At 39.0% G+C, this 17,345-nt stretch overlaps 1 protein-coding gene across 1 annotated transcript in view; it reads left to right on the top strand.

The window, feature by feature from the left end:
- SLC15A2 (solute carrier family 15 member 2) overlaps nt 1-17,345 on the top strand; it is an 88,394-nt gene that overhangs the window by 50,179 nt on the left and 20,870 nt on the right. Inside the window, exons 10-17 of the mRNA XM_015818918.1 lie at nt 2,629-2,718; nt 4,803-4,847; nt 6,845-6,877; nt 8,699-8,787; nt 10,058-10,139; nt 10,417-10,542; nt 11,415-11,579; nt 16,240-16,286. Coding sequence (XP_015674404.1) covers nt 2,629-2,718; nt 4,803-4,847; nt 6,845-6,877; nt 8,699-8,787; nt 10,058-10,139; nt 10,417-10,542; nt 11,415-11,579; nt 16,240-16,286 — 677 coding nt within the window. The remainder of the gene's footprint in view (nt 1-2,628; nt 2,719-4,802; nt 4,848-6,844; nt 6,878-8,698; nt 8,788-10,057; nt 10,140-10,416; nt 10,543-11,414; nt 11,580-16,239; nt 16,287-17,345) is intronic.

Below are 17,345 nucleotides of genomic sequence, written 5' to 3'. Positions count from 1 at the left end.
GGGGCCGTCGAGGCTGCCCGAAGAGCCCTCCGAAGGCCCCAGGCCGCCGGGGAGGCTGAAAACCATCGTCGGAGGGGCCGCCTGGAGGGGCCATCGAGGGGCCGCCTGGAGGGGCCATCGAAGCCGCCCACAGAGTTCTTGGCCAGGCCGCCGCAGCCACCGAGGAGGCCACCGAGTCCACGCGGACCTCCAGAGATCGCCAGGGAGGCCCTCCAGGTCACCAAAGACATCTCCGAGTCCGAAAGGGATTGAGAGGGGCCGCCGAAAAAGTCTCCACGGTCAAAGCGGGCGCCCAGGAGAAGCCGTCCGGGCCGCCCAGGCCGCCACCTCCCCCACGAGGAGAAGCCATCCGGGCCGCCCAGGAGCCATCCGGGCCGTCTCCCCCACGAGGAGAAGCCATCCGGGCCGCCCAGGAGAAGCCATCCGGGCCGCCCAGGCCGCCGCCTCCCCCACGAGTATCTCCGCGGCCAGGTGGTCCGGGCTGAGTGGTCCGGGCCGAGCCGTCCGCCCTGAGGGCCGCCGGAAAAGCTGCCCGCAAACCACCAACGGGGCCGCCGAGGACGGAAGGCCGGGAAAGCCGAAAAGGCCGAAAAAACGGTAACCAAGTCGGCTCCACGTCCCCCGCGCCCCCATGCGTCCCGTATCCAGTCCAGGGGGCTTACCGGGGGAGGAATCCACATGGGGGGGGTCTCCGGACCTTCAGGGAGCTTTCCAAGCTCCCCCTCTAGCCATTTTCGGGCTCCGCGTTTTCGGAGCTATTCACTGAAGACCGCCATCTCTCACGCATGCGCAATCAATAAAATGAAAGGGAAAGAAGATACAGAATACTTTCAAACATGGGATACTTTTTACAAATGGCTAGAAAAACGGAGTAGAGAGTAGGAATGGAAGATGTATTATTATTAAGTTAAATATGTGGACCCAGACAACATATTGTTTACTAAGCACTAAAGATTCATAATTATAAAAAAATTAATAAAATATCTTAAAAAAAATATCTGACAGAAGAATGTTCATCCTAAGTACCATTTAAGTGTTAGATCCCTCTAGAAACTATATTAACTTTCTCTTCTTTCTTTAGCTAGAGAGAGGAACATAATCTGTGAGAAATACAATAATTTGCCCATTGAAGAAAAAAAAAACAAGCCCACTTCAGATATTATGCCTACTAGCATATCTGGGATGTAATATTAAATTTCTCCACCCCAGTTATGTTTGTGCCAGCTTTATATGTTACTCTCTGCACAGTGGAGAACCAAAATTTGCATTCCCCATTTATCTAATTTTGAACTTACCTGACTAAAATTTCTAAATCGTATGGGCTCAGTCAACTCAGGCTGCCTCTCAAAGTGTTTGAATTGTTCTCTTACCAACCTTGCACTTAACAGAATTTTAAGCAGAGCCAAATCTGTTTCACATCTGAGTGGGAATGCTCGAAAACCCAAGGGCAGTAGATGACACAAAAATGTGTTTTTTTAACCCTAGGAGAAGATCATGGCAAGCTGCTTCCATATGGCTGCCATGAGAAATGTTGTCCTCTTACAAGTAAATTATCTTCATTTATAGTCTCGTACTTTCCAATCTTTAACATTATTACATGCCAGCAGTGGAGAGATAATCTTCTGCCCAGTGACTGGAGACCAGTTTCCTACTCTCTATGATAGCTTCTTACTCACATCTACACAAATGAGTGTGTGCATGTGCACATCTACACCCACACCCCACACACAATTCCATCTCTAGCATAGCCTTGCCACGCACACAACCATATTGCACCTCCTTAAATTCTTTTATGAGACTGATGGTCAAATCAAGTTTCACTTTTCAGTTACTTTAGAGGTGGTTACAAATTAAGGATCTAAAGTTTAGTAAGTGATTACAAATTTCAGCATTCTAATCCCAGGCAAGAGCAAGGAGAGAAAGAAACAGGACATGGGAAAATATCTCTAACAAAGCCTTCCAAGCTGAAAGGGCTTCCTTTCTTCCGATTTTATTTATTCATTTATTCGATTTCTAAGGCTGTTCATTTGTCGAGCCATGCTGGGCGGCTTATAAAAGAATTATAACATCAACATAGGTAGGAAAAGGAAAAACAAAACAATCACAGCAATAAAAACACAGGAAAATAGCTTCCAGAAGTTTCACCATTTATTGCCTTTTTTTTCCAGTCTCTCAGAAGCAAGGTCAGGTAGAGAAGGAAGGCCAAAGAAAGTGAAAAACCATTGGCTGATTTATCCCCCAAAGAGCCAAAAAGTCTTTCTCTCTTATTCTGCATGTCTCCCTTTTAAAAATGTCTTTTGGAGCTGCAACCCTTTGTGATTAATTAAATATTAGTTAATTCCAGAATAAATGTGTGATGTCTTTGCTGTCACAGGCTGCCACAGGTATTCCTTGGAAGTATTTTAATTCATATTTCTCATTGCATATTTACATTGCTTATACTAGAATTGCTCTCACATAAGACGATTATGCTGTTATGCAGATAAAGTTACTCAACATTGTTTTGCATGTGCTGATCCCCTCCTCTCTTTCTGCCATTCTTCTAGGTCTTGTGACTCAACATCCAAACAAGCTTTGGACACTGAGCTACATTTTTTATAAGATGTATTTTTGTGTTTTCTTCCCTAGAACCAATTGATCACTGAAGTTAAAATGGTGACACGGGTCCTTTTCCTCTTTGTCCCCTTACCAATGTTCTGGGCACTCTTTGATCAACAGGTAATACTAAGCAGTGTTTCCCTATGCCCACCAGCTCTGCTTTGGGGACTCAGAAGCTGGGGAAGCCCTATACACTGTACTACAGTACACTAAAATAGGGTTATGTTCTTCATACTTCAATGTGTTTTGGGAATCTGACCATCTTAGTGTGCTGTAGGTAATGGTCATTTTAAGCCAGTGGTCCAAAGTCCGCTACTGGGCCGCAGCTTGTAGGCCATCGGGCTGCGGGAATTGCTGGTGAGTACGCGCACATGTGCACACCCCCACTCACACTAGCACCACCGCGCAGGCGCTAGTGGCCCCAGTTGCGCATGTGTGGGAGCGCTAGCAGCGCTGCCAGCTTCACTTGGGTGCTAGGAGCCCATTTGCGCAGGTGCACAGGTGCTAGCGCCCCCGTGTGTGTGCCCGTTTGCGCATGCGCACACATTTCCCTGCTCCTCCCTTTCCCTCCGGGCCACCAACCCGGAAAGGTTGGGGAGCTCTGTTTTAAGCCGTTCAGGGGGCTATTTGTTGATTTGGTTATGCATAGCATGTTATGCAAGCCCAGCAACTATGTTTTTAAATTCAGCTTTAAGTTTTCAGAGTTAGTATACTACTATCATGGCTGACTTCCATTAAAAACACATTTTATCAATAACACTGAGATTCTTTATTTGATTGAAACTTTTATTTTAATTTTGAAGGATAGTTGCAATGGAGGTAGCCATTGTAAGTCAAACAATGTAAATGTCCACACTAATCCTAATGATAGACATGAAAGCCAGGTGGGTGATTTGGGGCCTGTTACTTTCTTTCAGTCCAACTCACTTTGCAGGGTTGTTGTGGAGAAAATATAAGGAGGAAGGTGTGTTGGATATGTTTACCTGCTTGAGTTATTTGTAAAAATATTAAAAGCAGGATAGAAATAAATAAATAAATGGAGAAATATAAGATAGTGTAAATATATCCTTTATGTTCAATATATTTATCAGATTGATTCAGAAAGAGAATTGCATTTAAGGATAAATATTGTTGGTCCCAATATCTTATCTGATTGCAGTAACTCTTTCAGATAAAGATGTGAAATATATTCCCTCCCTGACACAGCTGACAAAGTGAGAAAGAGCCTGTGGCCTAGAGGTTAACACAGCTGCCTAACGTGCAAGCAGCCCAGGTTCGAATCTCAGAAGGGTATGTTTGGCTGATGAGAGCTAATTAGCTCGAAATAACTATTCCATTCTCCCTTAATTCTTTGTTAGCAATCCAAATTTAAATATACACTTAAAAGAAACAATCGAACACCAGGATAAAATAGAAACAAAACTGCTTAATACACTTAGCTTTAGCTTTCGTCAGCTAACTACCGACGTCATCAGAGTAAAATGCTGTCATTTTGGGAGCTTGCTTATAAGGCTGGCTGTTTTTGCACTCTGCTCATGGAGCAAGTTACCGGTCTACCCGCCCCAATTGGCCGTATTGTTTCTAGCTGTCTCGCATCAGTCCGTGCGTTCCTAGACTCGGGAATCATTTCTTTGAGCCAGTTGCTATCAGCCCTAGACTGGAAATTTGGAAAACATCCATTTACTAACCCACACTGGACTGGCATGGTAGTCCATAGCCTTTAATTAAGAAGCCTTCAGCCTTACAGTGGTTTGATTTGTGCTCATGCATGCATATACATACACACACGCACAAACTAATTCTGTTTATATAATTTTTATCATAGCAAAAGGAGAAATAGAAGATATAGAAAAAGATATAGCAAATACTTCCTAATCTTACTCATTAATTCAATAAAACTACACTTAAAATTTAAAGAATGGAAAATAAACACACTGAAAGTGCATTGTTTTGACAGATGTTATTTCAGACAGAAATACAGAAATCTACAACTTATTTATGTTATTACTATTTATTCTTTCTAGCCATATAAGCAGTTACCGGTATATATAATCTCAGGTAGGTCTCTTACAATTCATGGTGTCTCATGAATAGAATAGATATTTGAGATAGTGTTCATATTGGCCACTACCAGTAATTATGAATTATGGGAGTTTGTAGACCAGAAATCTGCTACAGCATTTATTTTTCTTTCCCCTCCATAGGGTTCTAGGTGGACCCTACAAGCAACTAAAATGAATGCTGACTTTGTAAGTGATATTTCTTGCTTTAAACATTTAAGCAAAAGTAGTTGTGTAATAAAGATTAAACCTTTATTGATTTTAAAAATGTACATTTTTAATTATACCCCTATTGACCAGATAAAATAATTCCATAAAGTAAAGCAATATAAGAGGAGTGGAATATAGAATCCCAAAACTTGTAATATGTCTTGGCTTAGTTAGATTCCAATATTTCTTAAAACACAATTTTGGATGTTAGAGTTGCATCATCATCATCATCATCATCATCATCATCATCATCATCATCAATATCATTGAAGTTATTGTTATTATCACTATTAGCAATACATTAAATTCAGTTTGAGCAACCTGTAGCCCAATAACAATGGGTTATTTTCCATACATATATTTCAAGATATGCCTAGCAGTTCCTGCTAAGAAAAAGGTGTCAATTAATGAAACTATTAGTAAGCTATTATTGAGTCACACTAACCTACCTTTCCCTTGTCCTTCTGGCCAGCATTGGATTGGAGATTTAGGATGTAGAATCCCTTACATCTAGAATATATTAGATTGGATAAAGATGGATCATTGTATGGATTTACTATTAAAAAATATTTATGTCTTCAAATTTATATTCATTTCTTCATGGAATTTTAGATTTGTTATACCTATAACATTCTGATGTGATCAGTTAAATTGAGAAGTGTTCTTAACATTTTTAGAAGAACAATGTTAGAAGGATAAACATGTTGATTGCTGGGGAAACCTACATGTGAGTGAATGATTTCTCTTTTCTGTGGATATATGTGATCAGCTATAATCTTGGTGTAAGAACTAACTGATTGCTTCTGGACTAAAAGAGACATGGAATACCTGACAAACCATAACATATAAAAAAGACTTGAATTGGGCTTTGGAAGAATAATGACTAGCTCACTCATATGATCATATCAAGTCCCCTGTCCCAAAGTCATTCACTACATCACATCCAGATTACAAAGCTAACACAACTCAGGATATTAGACAGAGCAAGATTAAGGTCAATGTCCCCATGGAACAATATTGAAGCATCACATCAGTGTTCATTATGCACCATGTCATTCAGAACTGAATGCAGACCTGTTTCAAAAGCAAGCATTGTTTCTCTGTGATTAACAACAACAACACTGTTTAGTGATATAATTACTAAGAAATAATATGTTCTCCAAGATCACCACAGATGGGGACTGCAGCCAAGAAATTAAAAGACGCTTGATCCTGGGGAGGAAAGCTATGGCAAATCTAGACAGCATACTAAAAAGCAGAAACATCACCCTGCCAACAAAAGTATGTATAGTCAAGGCCATGGTTTTCCCAGTTGCAATGTATGGCTGTGAAAGTTGGACCATAAGAAAGGCTGAGTGCAAAAGAATGAGGCCTTTGAACTATGGTGCTGGAGAAGACTCCTGCAAATCCCTTGGACTGCAAGGCATTCAAACCGGTCAGTCCTAGAGGAGATCAACCCTGACTGCTCTTTAGAAGGCCAGATCCTGAAGTTGAAACTCAAGTACTTTGGCCACCTAATGAGAAGGAAGGACTCACTGGAGAAGAGCCTAATGCTGGGAAAGATTGAGGGCAATAGAAGAAGGGGACGACAGAGAATGAGGTGGCTGGACGGAGTCACTGAAGCAGTAGGCGTGAGCTTAAATGGACTCCAGAAGATGGTAGAGGACAGGAAGGCCTGGAGGAACGTTGTCCATGGGGTCGCAATGGGTCGGACACGACTTCGCAACTAACAACAACAACAACAAATATGTTCTGCCACAAGATCTCCATTATGTCCTGCCAGCGATTTGCTTCAAAAGTATTGGTCCTTTCAGGTCAAGGAGAAGGTGAACTCAACCATAAAGATAAATCTTTAGCTATAGAGAAGTCACTTAAGTCCTCCACCTCCCATCCCATATGTTAGTAACCTGCACCAACAATGCCAGTTCTGCCATTGTTGCTTTTATTAACTCTTTTTCGATGTTGCTGTCTTTTAGGAAGGATTTGTCCTTCAACCTGACCAAATGCAGGTAAGCTGAAGCTGTCTGTTCTCCCACTGAGTACTCTGATAAGATTGCAATGATTTCATGGGGAAAAACTATGGGGGGAAGGGAGGAAGGAGTGCACCCTTACAGTCTGTATCCTGGAATTTAGTCACGGGTCACTGGGAATGGTATGATAACTGTAGATAATCATAAATTAGGGTTATGAAAACATGTTTTCAAAATTGCATTATCCCATTCATTTTCCTTAATGAATACATTACTGTTTGTTTGTTTGTTTTTTACTTTGTCATCCTTCTAAACCAATGTTTCTTAAAATGTGGTCCTAGCACTTCTGGGGATCCCCCAAGACTCTAAAGGGTCTGTGAAATAAACATTACTTGCCAACTTGTGACAAATAGTATAATATTGAAATCCCATCAAACAATTCTGAAAAGCATTAGTAGGAACAAATGTCTCGATTTTATTTTTTAAAATTTTTTTTATTAAATGTTGCTGTTTGGGGTGATTCTAGGTGGCTTACATTGTAATAAAAAACGGAGATATAAAAATCATTATAAATATAAAAACCAATTAACATTACAAAAGATTACTGTAAATACAGAGAAAAAATAATAATGAGTTTAGAGCCAAGTTTAATATGATAAAAACTGATAAATATAACTCACAGAAACAAAGGCTGTTTTGGGGTATTCCATAATTTTAAAAAGTGGGACGGGGTCCTGAAGCACTATTCTAAACCGTTTTATTGTTTATTCTGTCATTTAGTTACATTCCTTTTCCTTGCTTAATGTTCGTTTTGGTTTTCCTTTTTCATCCTGATCTATCTCTATTTTTTTAGTGATGATGATTCTAGCATATGATAGGAGAAAATGGCAGTGTCCACCCAAAAGGGCAGTTATTGTTTTGTCAATGCTATCCCCAGATATCATAGATACATAGTCCATGGGATTCTGTAAAAACAATGGCAACTACAAAACTCTGACAGATGATCATCTAGCATCTGTTTGAGGATCTTTAGTGAAGGAGAACATACCATGTTGCATGGCAGCTTGTTTCACTGACCTGTTCCTCCAGCTTGTAACATCAGGAAGTTTCTCTTTGGTTTACTCTAAAACAGGAGAAAAAAAGTTTAAATTAAGAGTTGTAAACGTGAGTTTAAACAGCTTGCCTATATTTTTCCTATTTGTGTCAGAAAATTACTAATTTATGTTGATTATAATATTGGGATATGGCTACACAAAAGTGAGCATGGATCAAAAGGGTTCTCGATAAAGGTCTACTAATTATGGAATTCTGATTAATCTTAAATTAGTTAATTTTTAGCCTTAGTTAAGTATCACTCAAGAGAGCAAATTTGGTGTAGTGATTAAGGCACCAAAACCCAATTGGGGACAAGTCCTCATTCAGAAAATTGCCAAGAGTTAAAAGTGACTTGATAGCCAATTATTATACCCCTTTCTATCTATTGTAGCAAACTGGATTTGAGGAGGAACAGGTTATTTGAAATCAGTGTAGGTGCTCCTAGCTGCTCTGTGAGTGCCTGCATGCATTTGGAATCACCTGTGCCTCTTCAATTGTGGATTGCCACACATTGTGATTGTGTATCTATATGTGTAAATTGTTTCCTCGAAATAATTCCTCCTGAGTCCCATAAACATCACAATCTGCAGGGAGGGTAACACAATTTGCAAGTTGGCATTGCAATTCAAACCCCCTTCCTTTTTTATACACATCAAGGTTACCTAATACCTGTTGCCAGTGAGTTTTATTCCCTACTAAATTACTTTAGGATTGTATCTTTACTAATAACAAATTAATAACTTCCTGCAATCTCTGATATTTCAGTTCTTAAATCCTCTCCTGATCCTTGTCTTCATCCCTGTCTTTGATTTTGGACTATATCCCTTGGTAAACCTGTGCAGACTTAATTTCACGTAAGTACCTAAGAAGAAAACTCTTTGATTCAGCCAATGCCCTCTGAGCATGTTGGATTACAGGTCCTATCATCACCAGCAAAAGTTTGACTGCAATTCGTTAGTGTTGAAGAAATCGCATCTAATCTACCTTGTGGCTTCCAGACTGGGGAGAGTGGAGTAGTGTCTCCTTTCTTCAAACGTAGAGAGCAAATTCATGCATACTTGTACACTGTGAATATCTAAACTTATTAACTATTGAATAAGAATGTATAAGAAAGATAAGTAACAGCAAGAGAACATATTTTAACTTCTGCAAGGTTTATGTTTAGGTATATTCTCTTTTGGCGTCACTGCAATTAAAAAAATAATAATCAGGCAGGCTATTTTGCTGGTTTTAGGTCACAGATTCACACAACCTGCCAAGAGAAGATGATTTACTTACTTTGCAAAAGCATTATATTATGCTTTGTAAACCACGGTGGATGGTTTCCATAAACTCTATGAATCTAATCAATTGTGGCTTAGTCAACAAATGACAAGATTAAGGAAATCGTGGCTTCTATGAACCTAGTTATTCTTTTCCAGCTCTGAATGCAAGCATGTCCACTGACCCCAATTTATTTTAGTGGTCTGCACAACAGGCCAGGATAGTTTTCCTCAAGGGCAGGAAGTTTTCATTAACTAAAGCGTCCTTTTAATATGCCTTTCACCAGTTCTGAGATATTCACCTGCAAATCCCCTCATTTGACTCTTTTCATCATGATAGAACTATTTGGAAATGTGCATTTTATTTCTAATGTCCTTTCAGTTCAATAATCCCACACATTTTTTCTGTCTCACTTCTCAGAAGCGAGCTGGACATAGATCATCAGTTTTGCTTTCCTCCACTTCACACATTAACTAAATGCCAACTCAGTCCCTTCCTCAAAGAGCTAAGAGGAACCTAATGGGAATCTTGCAAGCAGGGAGCATTTTTTTAAAAAATGGCAAATCCATTTGAACAGACCTTGAATATGTTCCATACGCTTTATATTATGGAAACATTCAAGGTTTGCTGGATCAAATTCCTGTGACTTAAATGCAGTGATCTCAGAATTGGTGGGATGCTGTACACCAGGGGTGTCAAACTGCCAGCCCGCGGGCCGAACGTGTCACGAGGAAACCGTGCCCACCCCATTGCCGGCAATGGGGGAAAAGCTCCGATACGTCACACAACATCATGTGACGTTGCGAGTTTGACATGTCTGCTGTACATTATTCTAATTAAGTTATATTTATTTACTTTCAGGCCCATTAAAAAGATGGCAACTGGCATGATCCTGGCCAGTCTGGCATTTGCAGCTGCAGCTATTGTGGAACTCAAGATAGAGGTAAGTGCTAAGTAGGGTCTATAGGCACAGGGGTAGCGATGCAATTTTTCTACATTCATATACCATTGGCCATTTTTCTGCTTTGCACTGTGTTATTAATTGCTCATCAATGTGCTAAAAAGACAGTGGGTTCTTTATTTGGAATTGAGGCTGAAGGTAAAGAACTTGCATCTCTGTGGACTCTAATCAACTCACTGAAAACTTAATCAGTAACAATTTGAACTCACATGATCACATGTTCTATTTTGCTGTTGATACACTCTTTTCTCTTAATCAGGAAAACGCTATGCCTATCCCAGTTCCCAAAGAAAGCTACATTCAGGTCCTGAATTTGGCAGACAGTGATGTTGAAGTGACTATTGAGGGATATGACTTGTTCCGGCAGCCAATTAAAACTTTTCAGGTGATCTGGGGCATTATATGTTTATTTTCTCTTTATCCCAGCAACATCCAGTACAAATATTTTTTGTTTATTTCAAAAGACAAAGCCATTCAATCATACTCAGAGGTAGGTCAATCCTGGTTTTATTGGGATTATCACAGTTTAGTATTTGAAGCTGTAGATCAAGTTCTCTAAAGTGGTCAATATTGACCTGCAAGTGTTATTGGGATTATTTAAGGGGTAATTAAATGGATGGGGAGTCAAAAAGGGTCAGTAAATGACTGGGATGGTCAATAAATAAGTGGTTGACAAATAATAGAATTGGGGTCAATCTTTTGGGGTTTTTGTAGAGCTCCATGCCAATGAAGTTGAGGTGGCTAGCAGCAATTTACCTAGGATTGGATGGTCAGCTGCCAGTATTATTGTTACTGTTCTTGTTTGTAGTGTTATTAAAGTATTATTTATTAAAATATTTTAATACAAGAAATATTTTAATACAAGAAATATTTGTGGGTCGATGAACAATCTGAAACGTCATGAAGGGGTCGATGAACTGAAGAGTTTGGGCACCCTTATCAACAGCCCACATACTCCATGTGGCTCTGATAGGGAACCACTGAAAATAATGTAACTATTTCCAGAAAGATTATTGATTCTTGTTTTAAGGGTTGCTGGCATCTTTATCATTTTCCTTGCAACTATTCCTTTTTTATAGTTTCATCTTGAATGTAGATGAGCAATTAGTATGCTATAATTCTCTTTTTTAATTCTTCTTGTCAAGGCTCGGTTCATAGGTTGTTTTAGTACTGGTTGTTGTGATTATTATTATTGTTGTTGTTGTTGTTATTGTTATTGTTATTATTTATTCTTCATTACTATTTTTTTCTGCTCAGGACCCTGCTGAATACTCCAGATTAATTCTCAATAGTGATCAACAACTTCTTCATTTTAAGATACAGCACCAAGGATTATCATCCACGTTTAGTCATTTGATCCATGAAAAGTCACTAAACAGCTTAATTATCTATAAGAGAGGAGGAAACCTAACAACCAATATAGTAAGTTGAAAATCAAACGGGGCCAAAGTCAAATATTTGAGAATACAGGCAAATGTACTCTGTATTCATAGCAAAACCCACCCAATCTTGTTGGGTAATACTTAGCTATGTTAATTCAGTTTCCCAACTATTATAGTTTAAGTTTGGTTTATCTACTACATAATTCTAGCCTTCTAGGAAACCCTTAAAACATGTTTTTCCCAGCAACCTTGAGGATCCTTATGGGAACAGAGCACCTATGAGATGGTTGGGTTGTGTTTAGAATATTGTCCACTTTCTTACAATCTTGTTTTTTTAATTTATGTCTAATTGTTTTTAATAGTTGTTTATATTTATTTTTGGTTGTTTGTTTGTTGTATGCCACCCCAAGTCACGTTTGTGAGATGGATGGCTGTACAGTATACAATTTGTGAAGTAAATAAATAATAAAAGCATATCCAATGTCATAGAATTCACAGTATTCCTAAACAAAGATGGAGGATTGCCTGAGATATTTTAGAGGAAGCTAGCGCTATTGTATGATCAGGCAATTAAGTACAGAATCTTTTGCGGAAGTACCACAATACTATCACTAAGACATAATCAATGTTCAGCTGATAGGTCAGGATGGATATATGAGTACTCTTTTTGCCTTTATAAACAGTCATAAAACTGCCTAACAGTGAGGTCAATTAACTAGTGGAATAGCTTGCTATCAGAAGTTGTGGGTAATTCATCACTGAAGGTTTGAAAGAAGAGACTGGATATTCAATTGTCTGAAATGGTATAGGGCAGTGGTGGCGAACCTATGGCACGGGTGCCAGAGGCGGCACTCGGAGCCCTCTCTGTGGGCACACGTGCCGTTGCCCCAGCCTTGCCTCCCCCCATGACCCCCTCCTCACCAGCAGCCCCCTAGAGGAGTGTCGCCCCCGAGCTTGGCCCACATGGAGCAGCGCAGCCAAGGATATGGCAGCCAGGCAACATAGACAAGACTCTGCCCTCATGCCCCATTGTGCACAGTTGATGCTGCGGGGCGCGGGAAGAGGGCGTGGCCACCATAGCACTGCTGGGCTGCCTGGATGATCTGCAGCGGGCCCGGGAGGCAATGTGGCCCTGTGGGCAGGTGGGGCGGGGGCGGGGCAGGGGGTGGAGCAGGGGCGGGGTCAGTTTTGGGGCACTCAGTCTCTAAAAGGTTCACCATCACTGGTATAGGGTCTCCTGCTTGAGCAGAGCAGGACTAGAAGACCTCCAAGGTACTTTCCAACTCTATTCTGATTGATTAATTGCATCCTCTCTCAATTCTGAGCTGCTAGACTTAATTTAAACTGTCAAATATGACATTGGGAAATCAGACTAAAGCCAGTTGGATGGGAAACCCTAGAAAAATAGTACTAGATCAGAATGTTTTCTCCAAAATAACTTCTCAACAGTGCAAAAAATTCTTTAAAATGCTGAAGCAATAAAACAATGTAGCGATATGTTTATTTATTAATATTCTTACTAGAAGTTTCCAAAAATATCATATCAAAGCTGTCAGGATAACTAGACTTATCTTTGACAACTGGGAATAGCAAAACATTAATGCAAAGCATAGTTCTGGTTTTATAAATAAATCATCTCTTTCACAACAAACCATATTCCTTGTATTAAAGCCAATCGTCATTTCAGCAAATTAAACAGTTCTGTTCACATCCAAGTTTAATTAAGACTGTTTACATATGAACTTTATGTTGACAGAATAGATCAGATGATTAAGAAAACCTTTTGCTTTTAATATGTAAGCAGCAAAACAGAGCCAAAATCATGACGGCATCTTTTCTACTGCTTACTGTTATTTTGCACAATAGAATCTGCAGAACCAAAATTTAGTTTTTCTTACCTTACTCTTATTACAATTTGCTCATCAACATCACAAGGTTAAATATTTCATCAAGTTTCACATTTAGACTCTGAAACATCTTTAATAAGATGTTTAAAAGAATTTAAGGAATGTTCCTTCCCTGATAATTTTATTTACCCTCTTCATTATTTCAGATTTCATTCTGCTGAACCAGGGATCCTTTGTCCCATCCTTTCCTTCCTTTTTTCCATTTCCCATAAACCTTTGAAGCAAAGATTTGTCCTCAGGATCTTCATTTGAGGGATCTTGCATAAATACTACATTATCAGACTTGATGTTTCTCTTACTTTACCTTCCTTGTTTACATCATAATAGAAGTTAATAAATCATCTATTTTCTGTTTCGGTGCAACTGACTTTGTAGGGGATTTAAAAAGAGAATGAGTTCAGTAATTTCTCCATGTATTTCATGGCAACAGAGTTATTAATAAAAAAAAGTCTCTTTGTTGGAAAGCATTGATAAGTTAGCTTGGATGGATTCACTAGTGAGATGCTAATCAACCTGAATTCATGATCATGGGAATGTTGTTACTAAATCTTTACAAGTTACTTGTTCATTAGTAATTGTTTATTTACTTTTGTTTTATAACACGTTATCTGCATACCAATATCTAATACCGTAAAACTTAAAAGCCTTTTTCAATTTTCTTGCTCTGGAGAACTATAATCTAAAAAGCATGGTGATTAGTATTGCAATCTGCCATCTTATATTACGGACTTCATTATCTATCACCCTTATGGCCCTTCCATGTATTCTGTTTGTGTGTCTTTATATTTTCTGTGCTGTACATGCCTTCTGAATTATAAAGGAAGTTTTTAAAGTGTTCGCCGTCACTAGGAAAACTTAAACATTTGCAACTAAATAAACTTACACAGATTCCTTTTGACTAACATGAGGTTCAGAATGATAAACCTCTTCCAAGTTCTTTGTTGCCAAAAATGAAGATATTCTCCAGCCTGAGATCAGCTTTCTATTTCTATATCAGCTTTTATCTCCTACATCTTTTCCTCCTGACTTTCAACAGGATATTTGCCAAATATCCCTTCTCTTTTTACACCTTATATCTGAATCACACAAGGAACTGGACTTGATAACAACACATGTGCTGGAAAAAAGTGCCATATAAAATCCCTAAAAACACTTAGAATTCAGATGTGAAAGAAAGTTACATAATACTTAGGTGATGGGCTGTTGTTCTGGATTTGAGTTCAAACACCACTTTTGTTGTTGTTATTGTGATGATGATGATGATGATGATGATGATGATGATGATGATGATGATGATGATGATATCTTCTGAATGTTGGGTTTGCTACACCTGTTGAATTCTGTTGATAGTTCTGTGGGTGATTTGCAATAAATTGCAAGGATTTCTTACTCACAATATTTTTTCATTTTTTTCAGTCTAGCCTGAAACTCATCTAGGGAGACCAGGCTAAATTCCACTTATTTCCAAGCCCAGCTAAGGTCAACCATGCATGCACAAATGACTGTGTTTGCTTTTTTTTTTACAATTTATTTTTTACATATAACATAATTTCATTCATGCCCCCCCAATTCTTTCTACTTATTCTTTTTCAGTTCTTCTTTCTCTCCAAAATCTGTGGTAAGCCATGGTTTGTTTTTAGCATGGTTTGTTGTCTAAGTTGAGAATACACATTTTGCTAAACCATTGACATGGTTCACAAAGCATATATCTTGTTTGATAAAATCCATTGTCATAGAGGTTCTCAGCTTGTAGATTAGGATGTTAGGGGTAACGAACAACTGAGAAGAGGATCATAATTATTTTTTTAAAAAACTGATCAGGCTTATGTGGACAGAATAGAAACTGGCTATGGACTTTGCTTCTTGTTTTGCCCATGGAGCCAGGAAGCCCATGGAACCACAGAGTAGGCAGTAGTCATTCTTCATAGTTTGAGAATCTTAGCAATAAAGTTTTAATTGTTAAGAGTAACTTATATATTTATCTCTTGCCCAACTGTAACCCCAATTAAATCATTAATTTTATTCATTGGAGGCAGGGAGGCATACAAATTCAGTTAATCTCCGGTTAACAATGACAATTAGGACCATGATTTCCATCGGTAAGCAACACAGTCATAAAACATGACATCATATGATACGTTGCTTTGAAATTCTTGCACTTCTGGCTGCAGTCATTAAGTGAATCACCATGAGTCATTAAGCAAGGATGTCACATGGTCACCTTCCCCATTGACTCTGCTTGCAGGAAGACAGCAAAGAAGGTTGCAGATGGGGAACGTGTGATTGCAGGATGCTGCTATAATAAGTGTCACTCATTCATTACTGTGTTGTAAGTTCAAATAGTCACTGACATGTGGTTGTTAAACAAGGACCATCTGGTATTGAATCATTTTAGAGAATTACCTTGTATAGAGTTGTGTGGAAACTCAACCCATGTTTCATAAGGCCATCTGCTTTTGTCAATAAATAGGACTAACTCAAAACAGAGTAACACATATTGGCAGAACAAGTTTCCCATTGCGGGTGAGAAAGTAGAGGATTTGGGGCACATGGGGAAAGTATCTCACTTGCTACATGCACTAAGGAACCCCGACAGCCTTTAATATCTCTTAGGGGTCTTTCTAATGGAGTTCAAGCCACTTACAATTAGATATAAAGCTTCTTGAAAACATATCCCTCCATTTTCTAGGCTCACATTCTGGACTTGTGTTTTTCATTATGGATTCTTTGGTAGTTAGGAAGCTTTCATATAGGCAGAAATTGTATATTGATTTTCTTTCTCTTTGGTTTTAGATTGAAGACATGCAGAAAAAGCCATCAGAAGGAATGGCAGCTGTGAGGTGTGGACTGGCTTTGAATATTGGGGAGGGGATTTTAGATATAATTCCTCAGCTTAGCAGAAATGATTAGCTTCTCTCAGCCAGAGGTTGGGCTTCGTCAGTGCATTTTAAGAGAGAAAAAATGTAATTAGATGGTAGTTATGTGTTTGCCATGGCTGTATTCATTGGCATAACACATAACAAGTTGGCACACTAAGGAAAGAATATCCTTATGTTGTTCAAGTACAGGCTAGCTAGGCCATCATTTTCTGGGAATAGTTAATCTGATTCTTATGTTGAATAGGATTGGATTCAATGTCTTAACTGAATAACCATTTTCAAATGGCCTTCTGTGGTTACTTAGACAATCGTCAAAGAAGGGACCTAAACCAACAGTGTAGAGCCAATGTCCATCTATAACTTGCTAGGCTGCAGATCTTAGCAGCATAGCCAGTGTGGTGAGAATTATTAAGCACCGTAGTATAATATTTCAAGGGTCACACATTTCAAGAGCAGTAAATACAAGCTTGTAATAATTGCAGGGAATGGCTTGAAACAGCTCTGAGTAGAGGTGTTACTGCCTGGAGTGTCCATTGCAGACAAGGTAGCAATATGCACTGAACAATTCAGGGCAACAATCTCCCAAACATCTATGCAGCGTGTCAATAAAATCATACCAGCTTCTATATTTGTACCCTGTACCTTAAATATTGATTCAATAATTAAGTGGTATAAATACATGTATTTATTTGTTGGGATCTGGTGGGAAATTCTATGTCAACTGAGCTGCAGCAAAATAATAATAATAATAATAATTTAATTTATATACCGCCCTTCTCCCGCAGGACTCAGGGCGGTGCACAGCATATTAAAACAAGTACAAATACAAAATACAAAAAAATATAAACCCCTATAAAACCAAATTAAAAACCAAATATTAGAAGCTGTATTTCCTATTAAAATTATTCTTAAAATCATCCCTAAGTAAAATCCTCCCTAGGTCAGGCCCGCTTGCTGGAAAAGCCATGTCTTGAGGGCACGGCGGAAAGTAAGGAGATCCGGAATCGTCCGGATCTCGGG

Source organism: Protobothrops mucrosquamatus, unplaced genomic scaffold (assembly GCF_001527695.2).
Source record: "Protobothrops mucrosquamatus isolate PMUCROS unplaced genomic scaffold, P.Mucros_1.0 scaffold822, whole genome shotgun sequence".
NCBI lineage: Eukaryota > Metazoa > Chordata > Lepidosauria > Squamata > Viperidae > Protobothrops > Protobothrops mucrosquamatus.
The sequence above is the reverse complement of the archived record's forward strand: the minus strand, read 5'-3'. Positions and strand labels throughout refer to the sequence as shown.